The sequence below is a fragment of the Drosophila suzukii genome, chromosome 2R (genome assembly GCF_043229965.1).
Source record: "Drosophila suzukii chromosome 2R, CBGP_Dsuzu_IsoJpt1.0, whole genome shotgun sequence".
In the NCBI taxonomy this organism is placed as follows: Eukaryota; Metazoa; Arthropoda; class Insecta; order Diptera; family Drosophilidae; genus Drosophila; species Drosophila suzukii.
In genome coordinates, this window is record NC_092081.1 from 8316321 (window position 1) to 8342441 (window position 26121).

The following is a 26121-nucleotide window of genomic DNA, read 5'->3' on the forward strand; positions in this document are numbered from 1 at the left end:
CCTTTTTGAAAATATAATCTTCGAAAAAGATTTTATATAGGCTTTGAAAAATAATATATCATAATATATAATATTTCAGTTTCTAACTTCCCTTTCAATATTCAAATTTAGGTCATATAATGCATATAAAGCAATCTTTTAAAATATGATCTTTAAACAACATTTTATAATCCACATAGCTTTAAATATACGTATATTATTGAACTCCCTATCTAACATATTTCAGTTTCAAATCCCCTATCAATATACTAATTTAGGTCCATATAATGCTTCACCTTGCATGATTTTGTAGATACACATGTCACGTGTTTACACAGAGGGTTAACCCGAGACTCACATAATCGAGCATAGCCAAGAAGCAAGACGATCTCAAGGCGCACTTTTCAAAGTCAATGCCGGGCAATTGACGTGGCAAATGTACAGACACACAGTCATTGAATTATACATATGTGTTCCATCCCCTCTATAGAACAGCATGTGTCGGAGCTCCAAGCTCTTGTGCTTTGTTTGGATCAGATACTCTGGAACTCGGTCCCAGAGTGTCTTCCATATTGTGGTTTCTTTATGTGCAAGTCGTTTATCGACAAAATTTATTAGACAAGCACCCCAACAGCCCCAACGATGCCTGAAATGAATTTCTCTGCAACTATATCGCGAGGCCTGAGGTCTCAGATCGGTTTAATTCGGATTGATTCGCATACTCATCCATGTATAATGTACGTACATACATTTGGGTGTGTGTCTTTATCTCGCTCTGGGGTGATGGGAATTGGTTCCGATAATTAATATACGACAAGCTATTATCTGTTTCAACGAAGTGTTTTCAATGTCGACGCGCCAAATGGCAAAAGCTTAAAGATAATGCTATCCACTTTATCGGGCGATCGCATTTATTCAATGACCAAACCAAACCATAATACGGTTAGTGTTCAATAACAGATATAATGTTTTAAACTCCATTTCAATGATCTTGTAGAGAGTAAATCATACTAAGATAACGAAAGTTCTAATAAAAATGTTATAGTAATTGCAAATAAAAGCGAAAAGTTTTAAAACGATCTTTTAATTTTTTAACTAAGCAAAATCGTATTAGGTAATATGTATATTTATATTTATTTTTAATTTTTATTTATTATTTATTAAAAAATAAAATATTAGTTATAACGAAAAGATTGAAAACCGTTATTTTATTAGTATTTTGGCGGTAGTTTTTAAAATTGAAAAGTATATTTTGGTATACTATCGTGAGCAGAATGGTATATGTATACGGTCATACTGTAGCCCGTATTCAAAACGAAGTGCAGCCCTGGTCACTCTGGGCACGTAGTCAAAAAATAAAATGAGGTTTTTTTCCGGCGTATTCCTAATATTATTAATTAAACTTTTCCAAAATGCCCACGCCGGCGAGGTGGAAGTCGTCGGTTGCGGGGGATTCATCAAGAGCCACGCCGACATCGACTTTTCCCGGGTGGAGATCAAGCTGTAAGTAGCAGTTCTCTTCGAACGGGGATGACCTGATAAGATTTTAGGCGCATGGTGGCCGCTAATTGAATAATAAATTAACCGACCCGTAGATATGTGATTAACCTAATTCCAACCTTCTTTGCAGACTGACTAAGCAGGGATCCCTGAAGGACAAGACGGATTGCTCACCCTCGAATGGGTATTACTTTCTGCCCATTTACGATAAGGGCGACTACCTGCTCAGCATATCACCGCCGCCGGGGTGGAGCTTCGAGCCGGAGCAGGTGGAGTTGAACTTTGACGGCAAGACGGACGTTTGCAGCCAGGGTCGCGATGTCAATTTTGTGTTTAAGGGCTTTGGCATCACCGGTCAGGTGGCCCTCGCCACCGGCGGCGGAGCCCGTGACGTGGACGTGGAACTCCAGTCAGAACAGGGCGAAGTCCGGCGCACCAAGAGCGATGCCAGTGGCGTCTTCTCCTTCACTCCCATTATTCCCGGGAAATATGTAGTCAAGGCCTCCCACTCGAGGTGGCACTTCTCCAAGGCGGAGCACAATGTGGTGGTCGTCAGTGGAAATACCGAACTGCCGGCTAACTCCCTTGTGGTCTCCGGATTCGATGTGGTCGGTCGCTTCGATTCTAGCGCACAGCTTCCCGGAAATCTGGGTGTGGCCCTGTACAAAAAGAAAGGAGTAAGTTCTGACCTCTCAAAATGTTGGTTACTAACTCAGAGTTAGTGGTTGTTAAATTTTGTATAAAATTTTATAGTAGAATATTTATTATTAATATTATTTATTAACATAAATTTATAAATTTTTTAGCAATCTCTAGTGCCAAAATGCGAGAAATCCTCCTCAGCGCCGGCAAATAGTGCCAATAGCGCCTTCGAATCTGCAGCCTCATGCTTCTCCCAGTTGGACAAATCAGGAGAATATAACTTCAAGAATGTTCCCTCCGGCAAATACCTGTTGAAGGCCATCAACCTGGATTCTAAACTTAAGCTGCACTTGAGTCCCGAGACTTTGGAGTTAGAAGTGGGCAAGGACACACTGCAATTAAAAGAGGAGTTTAAAATCACAGGCTTCACAGTCTCTGGTCTGGTTTTATCCTCAGCCGGTGGTGCGCCTCTGAAATCGGCGGTCGTTAAAGTAAATGGAAAAAAAGTGGCCGAAACTGATGCCAAGGGATTGTATACATTGGAGAACCTTAAGGCGGGCACTGTCAACATCGAAGTGGAGTCCTCCCAGCTTCAGTTCTCTCCCCTGCAAGTCAAGGCTCAGATAAACACCGCCTCCCTGCCCACAATTGTGCCATCTGCTTACGAGGTGTGCGGCAAAGTAGTATCGCCGAAATCACACAATGTGGGACTGACCAAGACCGGCTCCACCTTCCACACGACGGCCGTTACAAAGGCAGAGACTGGAAGCTGGTGTGCCTTCCTCCCTGTGGGCAAATATACCATTGAAGTCCTCACCACGGATGCCGACAAGGCAGCTGGAGTGCAGTTCTTCCCTGTTCAGCAGCAGACGGAGGTGCGCGATGCACCTGTCAACGGCATTACCTTCTCCCAGTTGCGCGCCAAGATTCGCGGCGAACTCCAGTGTCTGTCTGATGCCACCGCCACCTGTACATCCGCTGAGGTCACTCTGCAGGCCTTGGATGCCACCGGTCAGCCAACGGAGAACAAGTGGAAGGCCAAAGCTCATCGTAAGGTTCCTTTATAAAATCGTTGTATATATACTTCTAAATTATTAAGCCTTAGAAACTATAAGTTCAATTGCAAGTTTGATCCTTCGACTTAACAGAAGAAATAAGGGACAGTACTTTAAGCAACATATCATAGAAGACCTAAGGAGTGTTTTGGATAAGTGTAGAGGTCTGCTCTAATGTGAAATTGGAGTGACAATTACGGAAGAACTTTCAAATTAGTTTGATATGAACAATTTCCTTGCAAACGTATTTTGAACATTTTTTACTTACCAAATTACCACATAGCCACTTGACTCTGATAAGTATCATAGATTACTAACATAGATAAAAGTATATTTAGATTTATTCAAGGTAGTCTTCCGCTTTACTAATTCTTATCATAGAAAACGATATTCTGGCATCCAACTAACGCTTTTGAATCGCAGGTGGCAAGTACGTGTTCAAGGATATGCTGCCAGGACCCTATGAACTGACCATCCCACAGGGAAATCTTTGCTACGAGTCAACCCGCGTTTTTCTGAACGTTGCCTCCGCTGAAGAAGATGCGCCGCCATTTGTGCACAAGGGCTACGAAGTGTCCATTATCTCCAGCCATCGGGCATTGGTAAGTTATATAACATTACTAAAACTTAGTTACTAAATTACGTATCTCTCTCTAAAGATGAAATACACTCACATTACTGGGCCCTCTGAGCCAAAGGCGCCCATTGAAACCCTGAAGATTGCGTCAGGTGTGAACACCTTCTGCGTGAACAAGTACGGAAGCTACGATTTCAAGCTGGAGGGCTGCCACACGTATGACAGCTCGCTTCCCAGCAAATTCATCACTCCGGAGCCTGATCAGCTTCAAACCCTGATCATCAATGCAGTTGCCCACAAGACTGGCGTTCGCGTTCTGTCCACAGAACCCACTGCTGACTCCATTAAGCTTGTGCTTGAAACGGAGTCGGTGGGACAGGAGATCATCACACCCACAGCGGAATCTCACAAAGTAGATGGCAAGTTCGCCTATCGTTATGACACATATCTGAAGCCAGAACAGGTTCTTCGCATTACTCCGGTGAGCGATGTCCTGCTGTTTGCGCCACAACAACAGGAGATTGTCGGAAGCAGCGATTGTGTGGATATTGCCTTTAACTTTGTGGCCACCAGGGGTTTAATTCTGCGTGGAAAGGTGGTTCCCGCCATTAAGGATGCCAAGATCACACTGTCTTTCCCCGATCAGCCTGAATTGCAGAGCCTGGAAGTTTTCACCTCGGTTACTGGAGAATTTAAGTTTGGTCCCATTGAGGAGTCTCTGGCCTTTGACCTCAAAGCCGAAAAAGAGTCGTATGTGTTCAGTGACTACAACCGCCAGTCGGCTTCGTTCAGCGCCCACAAACTATGCGAGATTTCCGTAGTTGTCAAGGATGAGGCTGGTCAGACATTGAGCGGAGTCCTCCTTTCGCTAAGCGGAGGCGAGAGCTATCGCAAGAATCTGGTTACCGGCGATAATGGTGCCATTAACTTCCACTCCCTGTCGCCATCGCAATATTACCTGCGTCCCATGATGAAAGAATACAAATTCGAGCCCAACTCCAAGATGATTGAGATTAAAGATGGCGAGACTGTTACTGTAACCCTTACGTAAGTACAAGTAACCAGTAGTTCTTCAGCAAATCTTGTAATGCTTCTCCTTAATTTTGCAGTGGCAAACGCTATGCTTACTCCATCTTTGGCTCGGTGTCTTCATTAAACGGAGATCCCTTCGCCGGCGTGAATGTGCAGGCCACCGCCGAGGAAGGCTGCCCCCAGCAGCAAGAAGAGGCCACCAGCGAGGCGAATGGACAGTACCGCATCCGCGGTCTTCAACCTGGCTGCAGTTACTCCGTTCGTGTGGTGCCCGACAAGGAAACCGTTGAGCGATCCATTCCCGCCCAGCACACGGTGAAGGTGGGCAGCGAGGATGTGCGCGACATAAACCTGGTGGCTATTAGCCCCCTGAAGATTGTGGACATCACCGCCAGGGTGACGGCCACACTCAACGACCACTACAAGACCCTGCGCATTGTGATGTACCGCAAAGGAAACTCCGATTCCCCGGTATTCTCACAGCGTGTGGGCACTCCAGTGAATCCTAAAGCCAGACTGAATCCCGGCATTACCGTTTACTTCCCGCGCATTCCTTTGGACGGCAAGAGTTACGTGGTAGAGCTGCAGTCCACACTGTCTGATAAAACATACACCTACAAGCTGCCATCGTCTACATTTGTGGCTGACCGGGGTTCCGTGTTCATCCAGCTGGAATTCAAGCCAGAGGTGCGCGCCGCTGAAGCCGATCTTAACCAGAACTCCATCTCGGCTCTGGTGCTTATCGGCCTGGTGGCCATTGCCTTCTTCAAGCAAGATCTGGCTACCAACTTCCTCAGCTTCGTGTGGAGCAAACTGAACGATGTGGCCGCCGATCTCGCCCAGCGACAGAAGAGCAAGGCGCAGGTGCGCAAGAACGAACCGATCAACCAGCGCGAGATCGAGCAGATGGCCGACCAGATAAATGCCATCAAGAAGAAAAAGACCAAGAAGATTTAGTCCCGACTGATAGTCGCATTAGTTGATCAATTTAGTCACATTTCGAGATATTCGCGGTAGGTATTCATTCGGTTTTGTTTTCTGTGAGATTTTGTTTAACCCTGTTGTAACTTAAACCTTTAATTTGAATTGCATTTAAGAAAGACTTTGTAATTTTTTTTTCATTTTCCATACATAGATTGAGGCAAGTTTAATTTGTGTTCGTTATCCACTCTTATAGCTAAAATAAATAAATACAAATAAATAGATTAGTTTAACACGGCTGTTCTACTGCGTCAGGATGTGCTCGGCAACGGAGCTGAGTTTGCGATTCTTGTGCTTGGCATGTCGCCTTTCAGCTTGCAGGTTGATCTCGTTCTGGGAGTCCTCGACTGCGGATTCCTCGGTGGCCGCCTGCTCCTCCTGTTGCTGCTCCTCTTGATGCGGTTCCGCCTCTGGAATCTCCTCGGGGTTATCGTTCTCTACGAAGATGCACTCGGGATTAACGGCAGCACACTCGCCAAAGTTGGTGGCCCTGGCCTCAGGGTTCCTGGCATTGGTGTACTTCTCAAAGAATCCGCGGCCCACAATGCGGAAGGCCATGCTGGTCATGGGATTCAGCTTGGAACGGAACTCCATTTCACAGACAAAGCGACGACGACAGGCCTTGGAGTCCAGACCCAAGAAGGCGAACATGAAGTCGGCAATCCTGGAGAGAAGTGATATTATTGTAACCAAATATAGTTAATCATAGATTCCTAACTTACTGTTCTTCGGCGGGCATTTGGCGAGCCACACTCTCTGAAATCTCCTCATCCACAATTTCCACTTGCTCCTCCTCCTGCTCCTGCTCCTCATCATCCTGAATCAAATGGGCCTGATCTTCGGTACTACGCCTGCCGCGACGACGGGTGTCCACAGGGCCAGTTGGGCCTGGACCCGAGGGAGAATCGCCGTGGTAGTCGCCGTGCACATCGGAGACAATGTCCGATCCAGCATAGCTGCTGTAGCCGGAATAGGGCTCGAAACTGGCGCTGGAGTCAAAGGAAGTGGGGGAATCATAGTGATCCGAGTGATCGTGATCCAATGAGTAGGGAATGTGATCGTGATGGGAGAAAGACGAAGGACTAAATGGGAAAAAAATATTAGTCAATTGTCGAATATCATATACCATTTATAAAAAACAACTCACGGATGATCCAGGATTATCTCCTGGTTGCACCTGGCATGAGGCCAGAAGTAGCGGAGACCCAAGTAAATAGCGCTGCCCACAAAGAAGGATACGATGACCACTTTTACCTTGATCCAGTAAGCAATGGCAATGGGCCACAGGTGGCGATCTATTATAGAAGATATACAAACATGGAGAGGATTAAATAATTTTCCATTGCATCAGACCTGAGAAACTTTCACTGCTCGATATTCTACAATTTAAAGAGGGTTTCACGAAAATGTATTAAACAATATCAATGCCCAAGATTGAAAGTGAAAAGTGTTAATTGAGAGCAATACGTGATCGTCCAATTCGGATGAGGTGCGTCTGGCTTGGCTCAAATCTATGGGGAAACTTTCCAAAGAAAGTGAGATGGTTCACGCCCAAATGGTATGATTATATTGATCCCAAACGATCAAAATAATGGTAATACTTGCTCGCTAATTGTTATATAAATTGGGCTTTTTTGATAACATCTGAAGGTTGTTAGGATATTTGCATCCAAAAGTTTCTTAGTGATTATTAAGAGTAATCTTGAATTGTTGGTTACAATAAAGAATTTCCAATTCAATAAATTCTTTTTTAAACTATCTGATTTATCACTTTTGAAGTCTAGACTATTTTTTTTATTTTACTTACACCACATGTGATGGCGATGGCGGCGGGTGCGTCCCTCGAACTCTATCAGCTCCCGGCCGAGATTCTCCCAGGTATCCTCCGCTTGGTTATCCAGTTCTGCCAGTGGCTCCTCGTTCTTCGTCTCCTCGCAGAAGACCAGGGTGAAGTAGACGACCAAGAGCACGGCTCCGTACCAAATGGTGTTCTTGTGCATGTTGTAGATAATATTATAGTTTTCCGGCGTTACGAAGATTGAAAGCTGGTATCCCTTTGGCTTTGGATGGTCTCTGCAGAACCGAATGATGCAGTCCGATGCCGGCTATCTCGCTTTTATACCACCAGCCATCGGCGAACAGCTCCAAGTTCAGGGTGATAATTAATCCGCCGTTGTGGTGGCTTTGCGCGCAGATTTTCACACATGCGTATGGGCGGCTATGACGAGTTTAATGTCCAAGACATGCATTTGAAATTTCTTTAAACTGGTGCAATTTCACTTTCATAAGTCGTGCCGGCGTTTCTAGCCGCCTTTGTTTTCGATTCAATTAGTAGCTATTACAAAACATGAGCATACATTTCAGGTAATTGTCGGTTGGCGATTTTCCCAGAACAGATTTCAAAAGTTATATAAATGCGCGCCAACGGCGCAACCGATTAACCTTAGAAGTTCTAACGGGCTATCGAAAGCGCAGGCTGTTATCGGACAAGAACCTCCATCTCTAATACAATATTGTAAACATTTTCCAACTTGTCTTGTAAATAAATGCCGGTTTTCTGAATCATGTCCAGCTTAAAGTCGAGTGATATGGACACCAATCCGGCTCCGGATCCCCAGGCGCCCATAACCCGTAAGGGCTTCCTCATGTCCCTAAACAGCGGCACTCCAATGCCCATTCCCGAGCAGAATCTGGTAAGCTGGCACGGATCTAGGTAATCTTTTCTAGAATTTTGTATATATCGGCTTTTGTTTTAGTTTGGCCGCTGTCGTCCTGTCTCCGAGTTCGAGAAACTAAATCGCGTGGGCGAAGGCAGCTACGGAATTGTTTGTAAGTTGGGTTGAATAGGCGGTAAAACCACTGTTAACCTGCAATCCTCTAAAGATCGCGCACGTGATACCCGAAGCAATGAGATCGTGGCCTTGAAGAAAGTCCGCATGGACCAGGAGAAGGATGGCCTTCCCGTCAGCGGACTCCGCGAGATTATGATTCTGAAGCAATGTAATCATGAGAACATTGTCCGCCTGCGAGAGGTGGTTGTAGGTAAAAGCCTGGACAGCATCTTCCTGGTGATGGATTTCTGCGAACAGGACCTGGCGTCCGTGCTGGACAACATGGCGAAGCCTTTCACAGAGTCCGAGGTCAAGTGCATCACGTTGCAGGTGCTAAATGCCTTAAAGTACCTACACGCGCGGTACATGATCCACAGGGATCTGAAGGTTTCCAATCTGCTGATGACCGACAAGGGATGCATCAAAGTTGGTGAGTAGAGGAATCAGTTGGATGTCAACTATTGACTAACCCAGTTCCAATCCCCAGCTGATTTTGGCCTGGCCCGTATGTTTAGCAATCCACCGAAACCCATGACCCCGCAGATGGTTACTTTGTGGTACAGAGCACCAGAACTACTCCTGGGCTGCCGCACGCACACTACGGCGGTGGATATGTGGGCTTTTGGCTGCATCCTGGGAGAACTGCTGCTTGGAAAACCACTGCTCCCTGGCAATTCAGAGATTGCTCAACTGGACATGATTATAGATCTCTTGGGAGCGCCCTCGGAGTCCATTTGGCCTGGCTTTGCCGACCTGCCTGCTGTGCAGAACTTTACCTTGAGTCAGCAGCCATACAATAATCTTAAAACCAAGTTCCACATGATTGGCCAATCGGGCAGGAATCTCCTGAACATATTGTTTATCTACAACCCAAATACCAGAGCCACAGCCGAGGAATGCCTGAATAGCAAGTACTTTGTGGATCCGCCAGTGGGTGAGTTTGGTTTATACATAGGCTAACAAATGATTATTTCTAACAACGCAACCATTTTGCCCCTTAAGCCTGCGATCCCCGCATGATGCCCACTTTTCCGCAGCACCGGAACAATTCTGCACCTCCTGCGCCTGCCCAGCCGCCCGCAGACATTCCAATTTCCGATCTGCTCAATGTATTCATCAAGCGCCAGCGTATGGATTAAACGAGAACGAATTTATTTGAACATTATGCAATGCACTGGTTGGGGAAAGCTACAGATACGGCCGGTCCATCGGCGTCTGCTTGGCCTTCCTGTCGCGGGCACGTGGAAACCAGCGGTGCTTGGTCGTGTGCGTCAGCTGCATCAGCTCCTGGCGCGCCACCTCGGGATGCTTGCTCTTGAAGGCCTGCATCGCCGTCTTCAGCGCCGATTCCTTGACCACCGCAGAGCTCTGAGTCTCGGCGATCTTCGGAAGCGGCTGGGTGTTCTCGTAGGGATGGGGCGTGTCCGGATGCCAGGCCACAATGGTGCGCCCACTCCTGGTCACCGCCACAGCCTCCACCAGGCTCTTGCCACCGACGGCATTGCGCTGCACGGCGCTCGAGGAAAATTGACGAAAACCTCCGTATAAACGTGCCGCTGACATTTTCACAGCTAGAGATGGCAAGCAGCTGAACAGCTGTAGGACTATCGGAGCAGCAGTGATGCTAGAAGTAGCTAGATTATATATAAAATGGTTTTGTTCGCGTCAGTGACCTATCATTAATAATTTCAACCTTAAATATAATTATAATTTATGAAAAATAATTGTTTCCAAATAAAACTGGCGTCTACTGATAACTTAAGTTTATTAAGTACCAAAGCAGCAGCAGTAATTCGAACAGTACATTCTAACTCCAGATTCAAAAGTTGTTAAACAAGTACAAAAATTGCTCGGATAGAAATAAATTTACCTACATTGACACATAAAAATAGCTATTTTACATGTAAATATACATTTTACATTTACACCCACTACTTCCAAGAATCGGACATCACTGACTGCTTTCCAGTCCGGTTCGAGTATTGGATACATCTGACAGCTGATTGGCATTTGAAAAAAAATACAAATATTAATATTCCGGCCGAGATGTGGATTGCCTACGCCCTGGTGGTCCACGTTCTGCTCCTGGGCTCCATATTCGTGATCTACTTCCGCTCGCCGGTGATCACTGGCCTCACTCCGCAGAAGCATCCCCTGTACTATGGTTTGGAGGCGCCGGCGAATCGCTTGGTGCTGATCGTAACCGATGGATTCCGGGCCGACTCCTTCTTCGAGGAGAACTGCCGCTATGTGCCGCACCTGCGTGAGATCTTCCTGCGCGAGGGCTTAGTGGGCATTTCCCGCACCCGTGTGCCCACAGAAACCAGGCCCGGACACATAACCCTTATCGCCGGACTCTACGAGGATCCATCGGCCGTGCTGCGTGGCTGGAAGAAGAACCCCATTGACTTCGACACGGTGTTTAACCGTAGCGCACAGACCTACGCCTGGGGCGCCGAAGATGTAATCAGTGTGTTCTCCCATCTGTCCGGCAGCGGGAAAATGCACTTTCGCTTCTACGACCACGAGCTGGACTTTTCGCCGGGCTACGATGCCTATGAGCAGGACGAGTGGGTGTTCAAGCGGGTCAGGTTCCTGCTCCAGCGAAAGGGCGAGTCCTTGCAGCACACCAAGAACGTGGTCTTCTTTCTGCACCTCCTGGGACTGGACACCGCCGGACACGTCCACAAGCCGGGAGCGCCAAAGTTTCGACAAACAGTGGATAAGACGGAAAAAGGAGTTTACGAAATCTACAAGGAGTTCGAGCGGGTGTTTCCCGACAAGCGAACTGCTTACTTGATGACCGCTGATCATGGAATGACTGACTCGGGTATGCAATTATGGTATAACTAGATATTTAAAATATTTTCTAATGACGGTTCGCATAGGTGCCCACGGCGCTGGTTCCCCCCATGAAACGGACACTCCTTTTATCCTCTGGGGCGCTGGAGTTTCCCGCTCGGCTCCTAATCCTGGAGGTCGAACATTTATGCCCAACAACGAAGGTCCTGCCATGCCGATGTACGAGTTGGAGCAAGCGCAGCTCACACCCTTAATGTCTGCTTTGGTGGGTCTTCCACCGCCCATGAACAACTTTGGAACGTTGCCCGTGGGCTACATGAATGTCAGCAAGGAGTACGAGGCCATGTCTGCTCATTTGAACGCTCTGCAGCTTTTGGAGCAGTATGCGGCTCTTCAAAAGCAGCACAAAAAAGGATTTTTCGCAGGGGTCTTATCGGAGTTCGAAGTTCTCCCATCTGATGCAATCAAGACATACCAGGAAGGAATCCTAAAACTGCACAAGGAGAGAGAGTACTTACATTCTATAGCGAAGAGCCAAGTCATCATGTCGCAAGCTCTTGAGGGAATCGACTATTATCATGGATATTACCGTAGAGTGCTTTTACTGAGCACCACTTCCACTTTCCTGGGATGGATATTCTACCTGTACCGCCTGCTGTCCAGGAACAGGTCTAGCAAAGTGGAGCTGATCCTCGAGAGGAACACAAAGCTGGTGAGAGTAAGCCTGGGAAGTTATGTGATCCTGCTGGTGATATGTCTGCTAAGCCAACGAACACCGATGGATATATCCTTTTACCTGCTCCTCCCCAACTTCGTCTGGCTGAAGGCGTTGCAGCCTTGGAACCTCAACTTCTCTACCTCGCCAGCATCGGCGTACAGTGTTCCCGTCCTGCAGACTACAATATGGCAGCTCATATTGATCATTGCTTGCGCGGAACTGATGGTCTTCACCTTCTTCGAGCGCCGCCTGATCTCACTTGGTTTCTTTGTCTTCGCCTGCTACAATGGTTGGTCCAGCTTTCCACCAAAGTCCAGGGAGTTCTTCTCCTGGCTGGCATTGGTCCTGATCTTGGCCTGCTTTCCCCTGCTGCCCTTGTCAGTGGGTTATCAGAATGGATACCTGCTTGCAGCTGGAGTTATTACGATCCTCATAAACTCACTTTGGAATACGAGGGCGAGATTAAGCTACAAAAATCACACCAAATACTGCAATGCCCTGATGCTGCTGCAAACAATAGTGTGTGCTTATCTTCACTCAATCGGAAGGAAGACTTCGATTTCTATTAAATTGTGTAGCTGGATGTTCCTGATATACGCTTTCACATCCATTGTGATGAGCAAAGAACCAAGACTGGAGCAGCGTCTAGCCCAGATTGGTTTTAATCTGGGATCCTTGTACGCAACACTATGTACCTCTTACGAAGCTGTGTTTGTCCAGTTGCTGGCCCTAGAACTGGGACTCTCGCTAAGGGCACAGAATGCCCAGGCTGAGAGGTCAGTGCTTCGACTGGCCTTCACCCTGCTGCTGTACACTTTCTTCTCGCTTTTCGGATCCGGAAACATAGCCTCGATCAGTTCGTTTGACCCGAACATCGCTCGTTGCTACCTCAGCCACTTTGCACCCTTTGTGATCATGGGTCTGGTGCTGTTGAAGCTTCTGGTGCCGGTGATCCTGGTCATGGCGGTGGTCTATGCCCAGAGCGAGTTTGTTCGCCAGCACGAGGAACAAATCTTCATTTGCCTGCTGCTCATTTGCGATGTGATGGGCCTAAACTTCCTGTTCCTGGTGCGCAACCAGGGCTCCTGGCTGGACATCGGTACGTCCATATCCCACTTCGTCATCATGGAGGTGACCACGCTGGTGATCCTCCTGCTTTTCTACACCGCCAAGCAGTTGCTACGAGTTATCCCGTGGGAGGAAATGGACATCAAAAAGCTGCCATTGCGCTTAATACACTGGGATGTGATTAGCGCCAAGCATCAGTAGCCTTAAAACCGATTTGACGAAACTTGTAGCTAAGCTTAAACATTTATGTCCGATAATATTTACAACACTAATTAAGAATTAGTAACATACACATGTAAATTATAGAATCTAATGCTAGGAATGTGTCTGTGTGTAGGTGAGCGTAAGGGTGAATCGATTTTATGGACCACATATTCTGGGCTTAGATATTAAAACTTTCTTAGAACCAAAGAACATGTATAATTTATGACAAACAATTTAACATTTAAAACCTAACTGATCCAGTTAATGACATACAAACTATCAGATATTCCAGTATTGTTGCATTTTTACATTTTTGTGTGTTACATATTCGATTAAGTCTCTTGTACCATTTTTTTGTGATTAAAATGAAACAAAAATCTTAAAAATTAGAGGCTTAAAATATAAAAAAATGGCGAAAATTATAAATTAAGGTTTATCGTATTGTTCTTTTAATAAGGATCTTCAAAAACTCCATTAAGAAATTATATTTCTTTAAGAAAAAAAATAGAACTGCAAAAATGTCTACATTTTCAGAGTTAATCCAAAAAATCGACCCACCCTATTGTGGATGTGTAGGATGTGTTTTCGTGTGGTTTTGTGTGTGTCATGGCACGACGACATCTAATGAGTAGTAGTAGCAGCAGCACGGATAGGGAATCGATATTCCCAGTTAATCTTTCAGATATCGCTCCACCGGATTAACCCCCTGGAATTTTGGACTGGCTGTTTCATCTGAAATTTGTCTTAAGTCAGTATTGAGCCTATATATTTTTGGTAAGGATAACCCACTTGACTGTGCCGGCTTGGCTGTGGTGGCACTTTCCCGCGGGGTTGCCTGCAGACAGTTGAGCCACTCAGCCAGCGAGATCTTCTTGTCCCCATTGACATCGCAATAGCGCGGCATCTTCTTGCCACACCTGCGCAAGTTGCTGTTGGATGGGATGATGTATAGGGATGGGGATACAAATGACAAGACAATGATGACTCACCTGGCACTGGTCACCAGATCGCGGAAGTTCTTCCACTCCCTACGATCCCATGACTTGTTTTTGTTCTTGTCCAGATACACAAAGCTCAGCGTGGCAATCCGCTCGTCATCCGTCTTCCACATGGTGGAATTGCTGCTGCAAAGTGCCATAATAAGGATTTTATTATATTTCGATCGATTATAGTATCAATAATAATTTATTAGATTACAATAATATGTTTGGGATATATCTTTAGTTTAGAAAAAAATCCTAACTAAAAAATAGTTTTAGTATATAGAGCCACATAGAACTCCTTTCTTAAATAACATCCTAAAGTAGATGAGCTGCCTATTATATCTTTCGTTTTCGTATAAGCGTTTTTAATAGGATAGGTTTATAAAAATATGAACAGATCTAAAAAACATTGTTTTAAATTTGTTTAAAATGTAATCTATTTAAAAGTAAATAAACCTACCCGGTGGTACTGCTTGGCAGGAGCGAGGTGTTGAGGTAGGCCTTCAGTTCTTTGAGGAACTGCGTCTTGCGCGGCTCGGTGCATCCCTTCATGGGTCGCACCACCACACTCTCGTCGCACTGAGGCCGCTTGTTCTTCACCGATGTGCCCGGAATGCTCTTGCCCGTATCCTCGTTGACGCACCAGCAGTACGAGGTGGATGTGGAGGAGTAGCACTGGATGCGCTGATAGCGACCATCCGGCAGGCACTGGGGCACAAAAAGCACGTTCTTTCCGCCGTGCTGTGAAGCAATTATAAAATTAGAAAATAGTTTCCTTTAAGAGAATGTGGTATAGCTTACACCCTGCTCCTCCAGCGTCACCGACTGATCCATCCAGCAATTGGAGTCATTCTCTATGTCCTGACTAGCCGGCTCTGGCTTTGAGTTGAGCACTGTAAAGATTTGCGCGTTAACATACATTTTATTCTGCCCTTTGAAAGCATGCAGAATAATAATGAACACAGAAGGAAAATTGTATGATATGAGGGTCAATCGCATGCTTAAAAAATGCTGACATGCAGTTAAATGGAAATGTATATGGTTCATTATGATAAGGATTTGAAAATTGGTTAGTTTGCACTCAAGTCAACATACTATATAATAATAATATAGGATAGGATAGGAACATTAAGTTTTTGAAAATGGTTCCAAAATTCTTAAGATCGATTAAACTGTTCATTATTAAAACGATTTGGAATTGGGTTAGCTTGCACACAAATCTACGTACTATATAATGATGGGATGTGGGTTCGGGAGCTGGGCAGATCCGATCCTTGAGAATCGTCCTCTTCGCCTCCGTAGCCCGTCCCGCTGTCCTCGTAGTTGTCCTCGTGCTCCTCACTGCCACTCGCATCCTCGGAGTATGTGTGCGGACTGCTTCCACTGACGATGGTGTTGGTATGACCTCGGTGATGGTCATTGACGTTCGTGTTGTGGATATTATAGTGGGTGGAGTGGGGTGGGGCGGTGGCCGCACTGCTTGCCAGAAGATTTACAACAGCACTACCTGGATTTAGATGACACACAAATGGAAGGAGAGGGTTTAATGGCTGGGATAGATGGATCATGATTTCCCGCTTGGCAAATCCAAGTACATGCTGCCAAAGTTAGTATTCTATCTAAACCAAGGCCTTGTCTAAGTAATGATACCTTTAATGGTTTAGAGATTATAATGATTACACGACCTATAGAGTACCTAAATACTGCATTTTTGTTAAAGATACTATAAATATTAAACGGAATTATTAATGCGCAAACTTTTAAATTTGTATTTTACGCAAAAAGTCTTATTTACAATTTAAATGGAATAAGAGAAATTCAAATCTTCAGATGACGAATAAATAAAGATTCCCATTTTTAAAGGACCTGATATTGTAAAGTTCAATTAATGAGCTGTTGTAATTAAGCCCTTAACATGCTACATCTCTTATCCCCATTCCTTTAAATCTAGTTATACTCACGGTTATGAAACTCCTTGGTAAAACATATGCTCCACTCCAACCAATTTAAATTCGAATCCTTGATAACATCACAGTATTTGCCGAAGGTGCGTCCACATCGACGAGGTTTAACGTTCTAACAAAAATCGAAAGGGATTAATTGGTCATTCGGACCAAAGAATCAAATTACTTACTCGCCTGAGCACCTTTTTCAGTTCTCTAACCTCCTGGCGGTCGAGCAACTTGTTGCCATTCGTGTCCAGCTTGGAGAACTTCCACTCCAGGATGTGGGAGTCAGACAAAGATGGCTGGCGGAAAAAGCTCTGAGCCTCGTTTCGGAACATGCGCATCAGGTTAGTGTTGAATAGCAAGCGATCGGATTTACTACAGGGTCGGTGGGCTGTAGATCCTGCCTCGGAACTTCCCTTGGAGGCCGAGGTGTCCGGATTATAGCCTATCTGGTGCGATGCCAGGCGGCGACGACCGCGTCGATTGGCCCTGCAGCGGAGTTTTCCCTTCCGTCGGATCTGCTTGGTGGCATCCTCGATGGGTCTACCCTGACTGTCGCTGCACCAGCATCCGTTGTTCCCGTAGCACTGCATCGCCGCAAAGTTGCCATCCTTCCGGCACCGGGGCACAAAGTAATCCGGATCACGTTCCTGCTGACGACGAGCAAACTTCACCGCCTCCAAACAGGCTAAAATGGTATAACATTAAAGGATTAGATGGTTTAGTCTAAAGAAAATATGTAAGTAAAGGTTAACATTAAATCCTTTGTAAAATAAAAATCCTTTCGTTAGGGTCATTTAACTTTTTCGATTGTTTGAATTTAAGTGAATAAGAAGACTAATCATTAAGAATAAGTTGAATATTAGCAATTTATAGGCATCCAAAAGCATTGAGAATAGAACATAGATAAATCTTTATAATTTCACAAGTCGTTTTCTAACTTATTCGACTACACAGAGAAAACTATCTTAGAACATTGTTCTTGAATTGAAATTATTGTTCTTAAATTGAGAACATTGTTCTTGAATTAAGAACATTATTCTTGTATTAAGAACATTCGTTCTTAAAAACCGTGAACATTTTCAACTTAAAAATATCGTTCTATAATTAGGCGATGTTAAAAAAGGTATTAAAGTAGTCTTGATAACGCTTTTGAGATTGAATGGATCTTTTCTCACTTTTGAGTTCGAGAGAACGGTTTTGTAACAGCTTTTTTTCTGACTGTGGGTAAATTAAAGAGCTTTTAAAGATTTGAAGTTATTAAGGCTTACATCGCCTGACTTTAAAAAATGTCTAAAGAAAAAGATTATCTAAAAGTACTTACCATTGCAGGAGCCGCTGTACTTGAGGCTCACCTGGTGACCGCCGCACTGCGCCCGCAGCAGATGACACCTGGTGGGATAGGTTTGGCCATCGGTGCCGCAGACGGGACCCTCGTTATCATCGCACTCGCCCTGTTTGGCAGCGCAGGCGGGGAGCTTCATCTGCAGGTGAAGATCGGAAGGAGGAGGAGGTGTCAGTCCAGGTCTCTCGGCTATATTGTGGGGTACTGCTCGTACCGCTCCCCCTTTGGCAAACACGCGTAAAATGATTTACTGCATTTATGGCCAGGTCTGCGAGTCGCCAAGCGTCTGGGCTTTTGCCGCTGACTGGAATACGAATGTTGGCAACGTCTGGCAGGGGCGGCGCATTTGAGGGGCGCAAAAAAGGGGTTTTGGGGGTGGGCTGCCCGATGCCCAATGCGCCCCCTGTCCGCCACCCGGCTAATGTGAAAATCAAAGTTGTCAGGCCCATAACTCGAACGCCCCGAAATCCGCACCAAAATTATGGCTCTCGACCAACTTGCTGCGCTGAGTGCGCAAATTCTTGTTTAGCCCAGAAAATCGCACATACGCGTGTATGTAAATCGCAGATATCTGTATCTATATGTCTGTATCTAAGTATATATATTATACACATATAGATGGGGAGCACTTTGGGATATGGTATTGCAGTGCCTTTTGTCGCCAATTTGCTGCGGCCAGCCCACAGATATTTATTTGTCGTGTCACTCGGACATTAATTAGTTTTCGCTGTTATTGAAAAGTGAAATGCGTCAAGCCATCTAAATGTCCCATAACTGAAACATGTTTCGGATAAGATATGAGCATACTAATTGAGGTGCTCATGGTAGTTAAAGTATGAGAGCTTTGCAGCTACACTCCAACGATTTTACCATTTTCGGATCATTTGGCAAAAGCACTTGTTTTAAGGATCCAACTTTAAGGGTCATTAAAGATATTTAAAAAAGATAATACTATAAAATGGGAAAGATTTTTTTTGGTATTACAGAAAGAAAAAGCTGTCCATAAATTCCACAGAGTATCAAATGAAGAAGAAGGTATTATAGCTATCAGAATTTCATAATCCAGCTTAGTAATTTAATGCCCAATGATACTAAACACTAGAAGCTCGACAAGAAATGTTATACAATTATGAGAAGCACAAATATTACCTGTCCCAGTGTTATCTTGTTGCCCCAACATATATATACAAATAATGTAGAATGTCTGTAAACAATTCGAATTCTTTTTGTGATCAGCGAAGCACGCGCTGGAAACCGGAGTGCGCAGGTGATTTTCGACTCCCGACTGGGCACAGACAGATATCGGACAAAGTATATAAATACAGACAATATTGCTGCAATCGGCAGATCGGTTTGCTGTACCTAGAATTGGGGTGTGGGGCACATCTGGTTATAATGTTGAACATGAATAACTCATTAGCCAATTAGCAAATTTGGGTACTGAAAAGATAAATACCTATAAATGCATTTTTAAGTTATAATCCTCTAATTATTGTAGAGCCCTCTCGAAATATAGATTTGCTATACCTCTGCTTTTGTGAATGTCCGATTGGGAATGCAAATGACAGTTTCGCTTGTCATTATCTAAGTTTTAAATAGGGCGTTATCCCGAATTTTTCCAATTTGCAAATTCGGGTACTGAAAAGCTAAATACCTATAAATGCATTTTTAAGTTATAATCCTCTAAATATTGTAGAACCCTCTTGAAATATAGATTTGCTATACCTCTGCTTTTGGAAATGTCCGATTGGGAATGCAAATGACAGTTTCGCTTGTCATTATCTAAGTTTTAAATAGGGCGTTATCCCGAAAACGTGCCTGGATTGAAAATCTCCCCATGGGCACCCTGTTTCCCCCGCCCTTTTTTCGCCCTCTGAGCCACAAATTATAAACGGAGACAGCTCAAGGATTGTTACCAAGATAACGACAAAATTATTGACTGACAGTTCTCACGCCGCTTGCCGAACGAGGAGGCGAAGAGAAGGCTGCGATAGGCGGAGAAGAATCACAGGAAGAACAAGCTCCACACTTTAAATACTTCTTCACACTTTGTCATCATCAGCCAGCTTAGTGGCATTGGCAAAAATAAACTTAAAAAAGTAGAATTAATATTAAAAGGGCTGGTAGCTTTTTAGGACGAAGCTGGGATGCTCTTTAAGAAAAACGTATCATTCCAAAGACTGTCTTCTTATCTTCTGGGTAAGCTATAGCAAATAAGTTTAAGTCTAGCTAGCTTACCTTTGAGACAAGAAAACTGACCTAAGGCTGAGCAAAACAAATTGAGCCCTGCACGCTTTAAGCAAACAGAACGCGAATTCTTCAGCATATTTTGGCCTTAAGTTATGATAACCCTTTAAAAAAAGGGTATGGAATAAGGGGAGCCAAAAGGCTGGAACAGAAATCGCTTTTTAACTTGTGACCATTTTGTGTTCTCCTTTTTTGCGCCTCCTCTTATTATTCTTCTTCTTTTTTTTTCTGCAGGAACAAGAAACACGTTCGTCCGTCGGTCAGATGAAACAAAAACAAAAATCAAGGTGTGGGTCTGAAGACAGGAGAAGAGAAGATCAGAGGAGGAGAGGACGAGGAGAACGAAGCCGGCAGACTCTCTTTTCGGAGTTTGGCAGACAGCGCGGCGGCGTACAAGCTGGAGAAAGAGGAGGAGAAGAAGAACGGCCGCAGCTTCTTCTTTGTCTGACTTTTGGTACCTTTGATACCTGGAATATTCAAGTGTTTTCTTAGGATTTACGAAGTGATCATTTTTACACATGTATGCGTGTATATAAGAAAGTCTTGGCAGAAAGTTTGGCAGGGTATGCTTACAAGCACAATAATTTTCGTAGTATTAAAAGTTGAGCTTAGAGTGCGTTACCTCAATCAAGGACTATCTTTTTTCGACATGCTACCCATCTTGTTTCATAGTGTTTATATGTACCTACTGGGTTCAATGGCTCAAGGCCCTTTTTTGATTCGGAATATAATCACAATTCTTAGACTTTGGTTATAATAATCATCATTCAGGATGATCTATATAGAATAATTTTACTTTAACGGATTGGCAATTTCAATAAACTGCATCTTTTGTATGATAATTGAATTCTTGTTTTAAAAACTTACCAACTGATCGTCCGTTTTCCCAGTCGCGTTGCAAACCGCCAGCCAGGTGAGAAACAAAATACATCTCGCCAACATTTCACTTTTGCAGTTTGAATTCTTCAATTAACTGTTCTTGTGGTCACGGATTTTTTAAGTACGACTGCTTGTTATATTAAGTGCGTTTCTCTCATTATAATTAACGTTTTTCGTTTAGTTCACCATCTTTTTCGCAAAGTCGCAATTAGATTTTCTTCCTAGAACTTTTACTTTGCCGCTCTCCGATTTATTTATTTACCGATTTCCGTGGGCTATTTATAGTGAGAGAGGTGTGTGCGTGTGCATTAAGGTGTTGTAGATCTTCTGTTTATATAATGACTCTTTATGTGTGCGATTTTTGGTTCGTTTCGATTGGAAAACCGCCCGAAAACGATCAAGAAAAAGCGAGGAACTAGGGGCGAGTAACACTGAGCAAAAAGGCAACCGTTCGTAGCCGAGTCCCACACAAGACTGGCCATTTGCCTTGGAGTGGAGTGGCCCAAAACCCCAGAGAGAGGCCCCGGAGAGGTAGTGGTAGTGGGCGAAGAATCGGAATCACGCAGAGAGATCGGCGGAGAGAGCGGGATCCCGTCGCCGCCAGAGTGTCTGGCGTGTCGCTTCCAATATCTTATCTTTGCCACTCCGACTCTTGGAGACTGGACGTCCAATACAGTGGAACGTTCCTAAGTTGCACCACTAAACACTAGGGTAAGACTCAATAAATTATAACTATATCTTTACATTGAAACTAGCATAAGGACTCGAATTTTATATAAATGTATTTAATATGTTCCGCTAAGAACGTGACTTTTTTAAATTTAATATCTTGGTTTTTCCATTTTTACCAAAAAAATTTAGCCGCGAATTCTTTAGATCTCCCTCTCAACGTAGATTTCAACCACAAAAGGATCCAAGCTTACAAAATTGGAAGAATAATACTATAAAATCTGTTAGAACTAGCACCACTTGAAAATGGGAATGGGTATTTAGTTTATAAAATGTAATATCCTCTTTATGAAACAACGAGATGGTTGTCTATAAAATGATTTGCAATCAATTCAAGTCCCTAGAAATTGTAAGATCACATTAGCGCAGTGATAAAGTCAAAGAATATATATATACATATATATATGTAGTTGGTAATAATTTTAAGTGATTTTGAGAAGATCGATTGATGTACTTAAGTAGAATTGTTTTACTTAGAGACGTTCTACTGTGGCAGCATAAAAACGATCACATTCACACACCGGCAGACAGAGAGAGCACTTGTGTGTGCGTGTGAAATTTATCTTCCTTTGTGCATCTCAAGAGGTTGCCTCACCAACAAAAGCAACAAAAAACATCTAAAACAAAGCGGCCAACAGTTGCACCAGCTGCTCAGCCAGCGGGGGAGGGGCAGGGGCGTCGGAGGAGGGGGTCAGGGGAAAACGTGAGCCGTCGAGGGCCCCGCTCCTGTGATTTATAGAGCCGCTGGCTAAGGAGTCCGGCTGGTGAGGATTTCGATGAGGGGGATGAGGAGGGGCGAGGAGCAGTGGAGTTGCCGGTCTCCGTCTCCGTTTCGGTGTGAAACCTGCCAGACAGTCTGACGGCGGCGATAACTGCCCCCCCCCCCCTGTTCCACCAAATTTAAGCCCCAACCCCTCGAACACCCGCCCCTGTTGCCCCTTTGTTTTCGGCTGTGCCACACTCCGTTTTGTGGTCTTCTTCGAAGATCACTAGGAAAAAAATACCCAACGAAATTCGTTTTAATATCATTTAAACTCATAAAAATGTTAGAATAATAATTAGTATTTCGAACTACTTCAATATACTGAAGAACCATTTTATAGTAATCAAATCGTTGTAGCATATCCATATTAATGGCAATATCTTGGGACCTTTAGGAGCTAGAAATACGAAATTTGGGACGGGATTTGGGAATTGTTTTAAATTATGATCACGACCACTTTCGTCTTTAGATGACGTAAATATGAAGCTTGAGACTGACAAGTAAAGTTTACTAAGCTAAAATAATAATAATAAAGAATCCTAATCCTAAACATGTTTTATATGAAATAAGTTTATATCAAAGAAAATAAAGTCTAACACAAAATTATGGTTACGAATTTCTGATATATTTTCTCCTCGTGTAAGGACGGGTAAACGAAGAAGACTCTAGACGGTTATAAGGGGCTGGGTAGAAACTCAAGTGGAGTGGACTGGCAGACAGTATGACGCCAAAATGCAAGACAAGACAACCTGGTCGATAACAAAGGTAAACAGGCAACGGCCAACGGGCAACCAAGGAGCAGAGCGACTGAAAAAGCCTCGGTCGTGGGATTCGATCGGGATTGTCGGCTCAGCCCAACTGGGTTCAGAACCAGATGCAGATACAGATATAGATACACGTACGCGCAGATACGGATTCAGATACGAGCACACCCGCCCCTGCCGCTGAGTGCCCAACTAATCATTGTGTGATTCTTGTTTGTTTATTTGCCCGGCTTTATGAAGAGACTTTTCGGTAGAAATTATTTATTGTCGCTGTGTTTATGTATCTGCGTATCCGAGTATTCGAGTATCTCAGTGCAACTGTGTATCTGTGTGCGCAGCCCTTCGAGTGGGACACAATTAAACAGTTAGCTAGAAATCGAGGCGATTACGGATTCCCCTAGATCAGCGAATTTCAACTATTCGGGAGTGACAAAATCAAAAACGGATGTCACTTATTTATGAGTTTTCATATCCTGTAAGCAAAAGGATAACCTGAAGCTAAAATTGTAATACTTATGGATTCAAATGAATTTTCTTGTTAAAGAATCTGTGGCTGTAGCTTTCTGTCATATACATCATCATTCGCTATACTACTGCCTAAAATTTAGGGTCCATAAAAAACTTGACTTATTGCAACAATTCGCTTTGCCAATAATATTTTCCTGTTAAATATGAAAAACTGTCAACATGCCCAAGGCAAAGTAAATAAAACTGTACTCCAGTCAATGGTTTCTCCCATTGTCAGTGATCTGAAAAAATTAAAAACCCCCGGAGACGTGTGTTCCTGCATAGCAAAAGAGACAATGGAAAAGAAATTCACCGATGGGGATCCCTGGGCCAATCGATCTAGCTGCCGGATCGCTATATAAACTCAGTAGAACCACGATCTGCCACAACAGTTTCTCCACTGATATTCCATCATGAAGTTCTTCGTATTCTTCGCTATCGCCCTGGCTTTGGTGGCTTGTTTGGTGCAGGCTCAGCCCGTTCCCGATGAGGATCAGACTCCAGTGGCTAATCCTCTGGTTGATGAGACAGTCCACCAGGAGGTGGTGGAGCACAGTCGCCAGAAGAGGGCCACCTGTGATCTTCTCTCCAAGTGGAACTGGAACCATACCGCCTGTGCCGCCCACTGTATTGCCAGGGGAAACAAAGGAGGCTACTGCAGCGACAAGGCCGTCTGTGTGTGCCGTAACTGATTTGGATTGGATTGGATAGTCTGGACGAAATACACACATCCGGAAGACTATCAAGATAAAAATATTAAACACTTCAAAAATTTTAAATATCTTAGAAATATGCGATCTATTTAATCATTCAATTTACAAAATTAAAGTATTCAAGAGAAATATCTAAAAAATAAAAGCTCAGACTATGCTATTAGTGAAATGCAATCATAAAGAAAAGACATGGGTCCCTTATGCAAAAAAGAAAAATTAGCAAATATATTTTAGAGAAAGATGAGTGGATTAAAATTATAAATGACTGTTAGGATGTTGTTCTACTGAGTCAAAACAAAGTACTCTTTAAGAGCTCAACATGGTCTTCTTTAATTGGAGGTTTGAGCCTTAAAGCAATGTGATAAAATAAATTAAATTATTAAAAAAGATGAAAGATTGATTTTAGGTTAGATCTATTAAACTTTAGAATCTAAAGTTTAGACTTACAATGTCATATAACGACTAAATTTGTCAGTGTCTAGTTATGCACTAATCGGAAACTGCATTCGTAAATACTGTTTTCCGCATAATTTTCAAATAAACAATGCCATTAGGCAAACTCTTACAACAAATAGACTTATTATCATAAACCGGTAGCGGTTAACTTTACTATAAAAGACAGTTGAAAGCTGAACCAGGTAAATAGTTCTAAATGTGATATCACACTATGAAGATCACAATTATCCTGGCTTTAACTTTCGCTGCAGTTTGCGCATTACAGACTCAATCTATTCCGGAGGATCCTCTGCAGCAGGATATTCAAAGAAATCTCTTCCAGGATGTGGAGACCAACGCGCGCCAGAAACGGGCCAACTGTATTCCTGCCGATTGTAATGCCGTCTGTTCAAAATCGGGCTTAAAAGGATACTGTTCAAGGAGGTGCCGTTGCGCATGATTTTTATTTTCATAAAGGCTTATGAGAAAATACCTATACCAGAGAATATATTAGTTAAGAATATTCTGAAATCTTAACAAAATCAAAATAAAATCTCTCTTAAATTCTCCCAAGAGCCAAACGTATTCTTTAGTAAGAATAATGAATGAACTCTTATCGCCACTTTCCGTTTAGCGGGGTCAAAAAATTGAACCGAAGCAAAAAAAGGTATAGCAAGAATTTCCGCTGCATTTCCGTTTTTCTACGGTTTTTGCTATATAAATATGGCAAAGTGCGACTACAATTCGTTCTTATCAATTAACCGAACGAACAGTCGTCTAGAAATGATCGACATTGCAAACAAACTGGGGAAAAAGAAAGAGAAACACGCGCAGAGAGCGAGATACACGACACTTAATTAACGCCAATTACAATGGTTATTAAGAGTATGTAGAAATAATCGCTGAACGCGGCCGACTTGTGGGTTTCTTTTAATTTCCGAACGTTTTGGCGGCTATTTACACGGTTCTATTGCCTTTGCCCTTACATGGCAAGTGCAACCACTCGCGAGCAATTCCCCATTTGGACTGACTCTTCAGTTATCAGCACACTATATAATCTCAAGATGGCAGACGTTCTCGATCAAGAGCTAGAGAAAACACGAGATGAACATAGCGCAGCTCTCCCGAAAATTTGTATAGTTGCACATTCTTATTGCTGTGATGCGAGAAAGGCAGAGATTTGAATTTGGCGCGCAGTTTAACTATCGATATTTTAACGGTTTTCAAAAAATCATGATTGAAATAAATAAATATCTTTGTTAATACAAAATAGATAGATGAATACTATTTTCTATAATTTTTAGTTTGATAATTTTTGTAATAAATATTATATCTTTAGAATAATAAAGTATTCTATAATAAATTTTTATAAGAACTTGTACGTACGGTAAAAGTTGTATCATACATTAAGTTTAAAT

General features: G+C 43.6%; 7 protein-coding genes across 14 annotated transcripts; 4 read left to right on the forward strand and 3 right to left on the reverse strand.

The window, feature by feature from the left end:
• Positions 1 to 1297: 1297 nt before the first annotated feature.
• On the forward strand, positions 1298 to 5999 carry LOC108009964 (BOS complex subunit NOMO3). Its single transcript, XM_017074725.4, has 6 exons — positions 1298 to 1482; positions 1610 to 2156; positions 2286 to 3171; positions 3600 to 3778; positions 3836 to 4800; positions 4863 to 5999. Exons 1-6 carry the CDS (start codon positions 1340 to 1342, stop codon positions 5740 to 5742), a joined length of 3600 nt encoding a protein of 1199 aa, XP_016930214.3. The 5' UTR covers positions 1298 to 1339; the 3' UTR covers positions 5743 to 5999.
• On the reverse strand, positions 5815 to 8062 carry LOC108009966 (uncharacterized). The gene is made up of 4 exons (XM_017074726.4): positions 7574 to 8062; positions 6914 to 7061; positions 6489 to 6848; positions 5815 to 6430 (listed from the first exon to the last, which is right to left on the reverse strand). Exons 1-4 carry the CDS (start codon positions 7764 to 7766, stop codon positions 6010 to 6012), a joined length of 1122 nt encoding a protein of 373 aa, XP_016930215.3. The 5' UTR covers positions 7767 to 8062; the 3' UTR covers positions 5815 to 6009.
• Positions 8063 to 8244: 182 nt separating this feature from the next.
• On the forward strand, positions 8245 to 9751 carry Cdc2rk (cyclin-dependent kinase 10). Its single transcript, XM_017072327.4, has 5 exons — positions 8245 to 8459; positions 8523 to 8595; positions 8650 to 9027; positions 9085 to 9531; positions 9600 to 9751. The coding sequence occupies exons 1-5, from the start codon at positions 8331 to 8333 to the stop codon at positions 9734 to 9736; spliced, it is 1164 nt and encodes a 387-aa protein (XP_016927816.1). The 5' UTR covers positions 8245 to 8330; the 3' UTR covers positions 9737 to 9751.
• Positions 9727 to 10185, reverse strand: mRpL42 (mitochondrial ribosomal protein L42). The gene has a single exon (XM_017072328.4). The coding sequence runs from the start codon at positions 10158 to 10160 to the stop codon at positions 9786 to 9788; it is 375 nt and encodes a 124-aa protein (XP_016927817.3). The 5' UTR covers positions 10161 to 10185; the 3' UTR covers positions 9727 to 9785.
• Positions 10186 to 10580: 395 nt separating this feature from the next.
• PIG-N (Phosphatidylinositol glycan anchor biosynthesis class N) lies at positions 10581 to 13775 on the forward strand. Its single transcript, XM_017074011.4, has 2 exons — positions 10581 to 11427; positions 11486 to 13775. The coding sequence occupies exons 1-2, from the start codon at positions 10644 to 10646 to the stop codon at positions 13384 to 13386; spliced, it is 2685 nt and encodes an 894-aa protein (XP_016929500.3). The 5' UTR covers positions 10581 to 10643; the 3' UTR covers positions 13387 to 13775.
• On the reverse strand, positions 13417 to 25722 carry magu (SPARC related modular calcium binding-like protein magu). Of its 8 annotated transcripts, none has more exons than XM_017074013.4 (11): positions 25621 to 25722; positions 20781 to 21067; positions 17646 to 17805; positions 16507 to 17009; positions 16334 to 16448; positions 15601 to 15879; positions 15174 to 15304; positions 14833 to 15113; positions 14379 to 14513; positions 14179 to 14318; positions 13417 to 14121 (listed from the first exon to the last, which is right to left on the reverse strand). In XM_017074013.4, the coding sequence occupies exons 2-11, from the start codon at positions 20853 to 20855 to the stop codon at positions 14060 to 14062; spliced, it is 1881 nt and encodes a 626-aa protein (XP_016929502.2). In that variant the 5' UTR covers positions 20856 to 21067; positions 25621 to 25722; the 3' UTR covers positions 13417 to 14059. The 8 variants fall into 8 exon arrangements, with proteins under 8 accessions (XP_016929502.2, XP_016929501.2, XP_016929503.2 ...); XM_017074012.4 differs by having other exon boundaries at positions 25575 to 25718; XM_017074014.4 differs by having other exon boundaries at positions 25665 to 25682.
• Positions 23935 to 24413, forward strand: Def (Defensin). Its single transcript, XM_017074017.4, has one exon. It carries the CDS (start codon positions 23969 to 23971, stop codon positions 24245 to 24247), a length of 279 nt encoding a protein of 92 aa, XP_016929506.3. The 5' UTR covers positions 23935 to 23968; the 3' UTR covers positions 24248 to 24413.
• Positions 25723 to 26121: the final 399 nt, after the last annotated feature.

What these genes read in the sequence shown, in the direction of transcription:
- Cdc2rk (XM_017072327.4), top strand. Translation starts at nt 8,331, where the DNA reads ATGTCCAGCTTAAAGTCGAGTGATATGGACACCAATCCGGCTCCGGAT. An exon ending in AGGCAGCTACGGAATTGTTT is followed by an intron (nt 8,596 to 8,649) that starts GTAAGTTGGGTT and finishes AATCCTCTAAAG; the next exon opens with ATCGCGCACGTGATACCCGA. An exon ending in CAAGGGATGCATCAAAGTTG is followed by an intron (nt 9,028 to 9,084) that starts GTGAGTAGAGGA and finishes TCCAATCCCCAG; the next exon opens with CTGATTTTGGCCTGGCCCGT.
- Def (XM_017074017.4), top strand. Translation starts at nt 23,969, where the DNA reads ATGAAGTTCTTCGTATTCTTCGCTATCGCCCTGGCTTTGGTGGCTTGT.
- LOC108009964 (XM_017074725.4), top strand. Translation starts at nt 1,340, where the DNA reads ATGAGGTTTTTTTCCGGCGTATTCCTAATATTATTAATTAAACTTTTC. An exon ending in GTGGAAGGCCAAAGCTCATC is followed by an intron (nt 3,172 to 3,599) that starts GTAAGGTTCCTT and finishes TTTGAATCGCAG; the next exon opens with GTGGCAAGTACGTGTTCAAG. An exon ending in ACTGTTACTGTAACCCTTAC is followed by an intron (nt 4,801 to 4,862) that starts GTAAGTACAAGT and finishes TTAATTTTGCAG; the next exon opens with TGGCAAACGCTATGCTTACT.
- mRpL42 (XM_017072328.4), bottom strand. Translation starts at nt 10,160, where the DNA reads ATGTCAGCGGCACGTTTATACGGAGGTTTTCGTCAATTTTCCTCGAGC.
- PIG-N (XM_017074011.4), top strand. Translation starts at nt 10,644, where the DNA reads ATGTGGATTGCCTACGCCCTGGTGGTCCACGTTCTGCTCCTGGGCTCC. An exon ending in TCATGGAATGACTGACTCGG is followed by an intron (nt 11,428 to 11,485) that starts GTATGCAATTAT and finishes CGGTTCGCATAG; the next exon opens with GTGCCCACGGCGCTGGTTCC.
- LOC108009966 (XM_017074726.4), bottom strand. Translation starts at nt 7,766, where the DNA reads ATGCACAAGAACACCATTTGGTACGGAGCCGTGCTCTTGGTCGTCTAC. An exon ending in GAGATAATCCTGGATCATCC is followed by an intron (nt 6,849 to 6,913) that starts GTGAGTTGTTTT and finishes TTTCCCATTTAG; the next exon opens with TCCTTCGTCTTTCTCCCATC. An exon ending in CAAATGCCCGCCGAAGAACA is followed by an intron (nt 6,431 to 6,488) that starts GTAAGTTAGGAA and finishes ACTTCTCTCCAG; the next exon opens with GATTGCCGACTTCATGTTCG.
- magu (XM_017074013.4), bottom strand. Translation starts at nt 20,855, where the DNA reads ATGTTGGCGAGATGTATTTTGTTTCTCACCTGGCTGGCGGTTTGCAAC. An exon ending in CCACATCCCATCATTATATA is followed by an intron (nt 15,305 to 15,600) that starts GTACGTAGATTT and finishes ATGCTTTCAAAG; the next exon opens with GGCAGAATAAAATGTATGTT. An exon ending in CTGCCAAGCAGTACCACCGG is followed by an intron (nt 14,514 to 14,832) that starts GTAGGTTTATTT and finishes GGCACTTTGCAG; the next exon opens with CAGCAATTCCACCATGTGGA.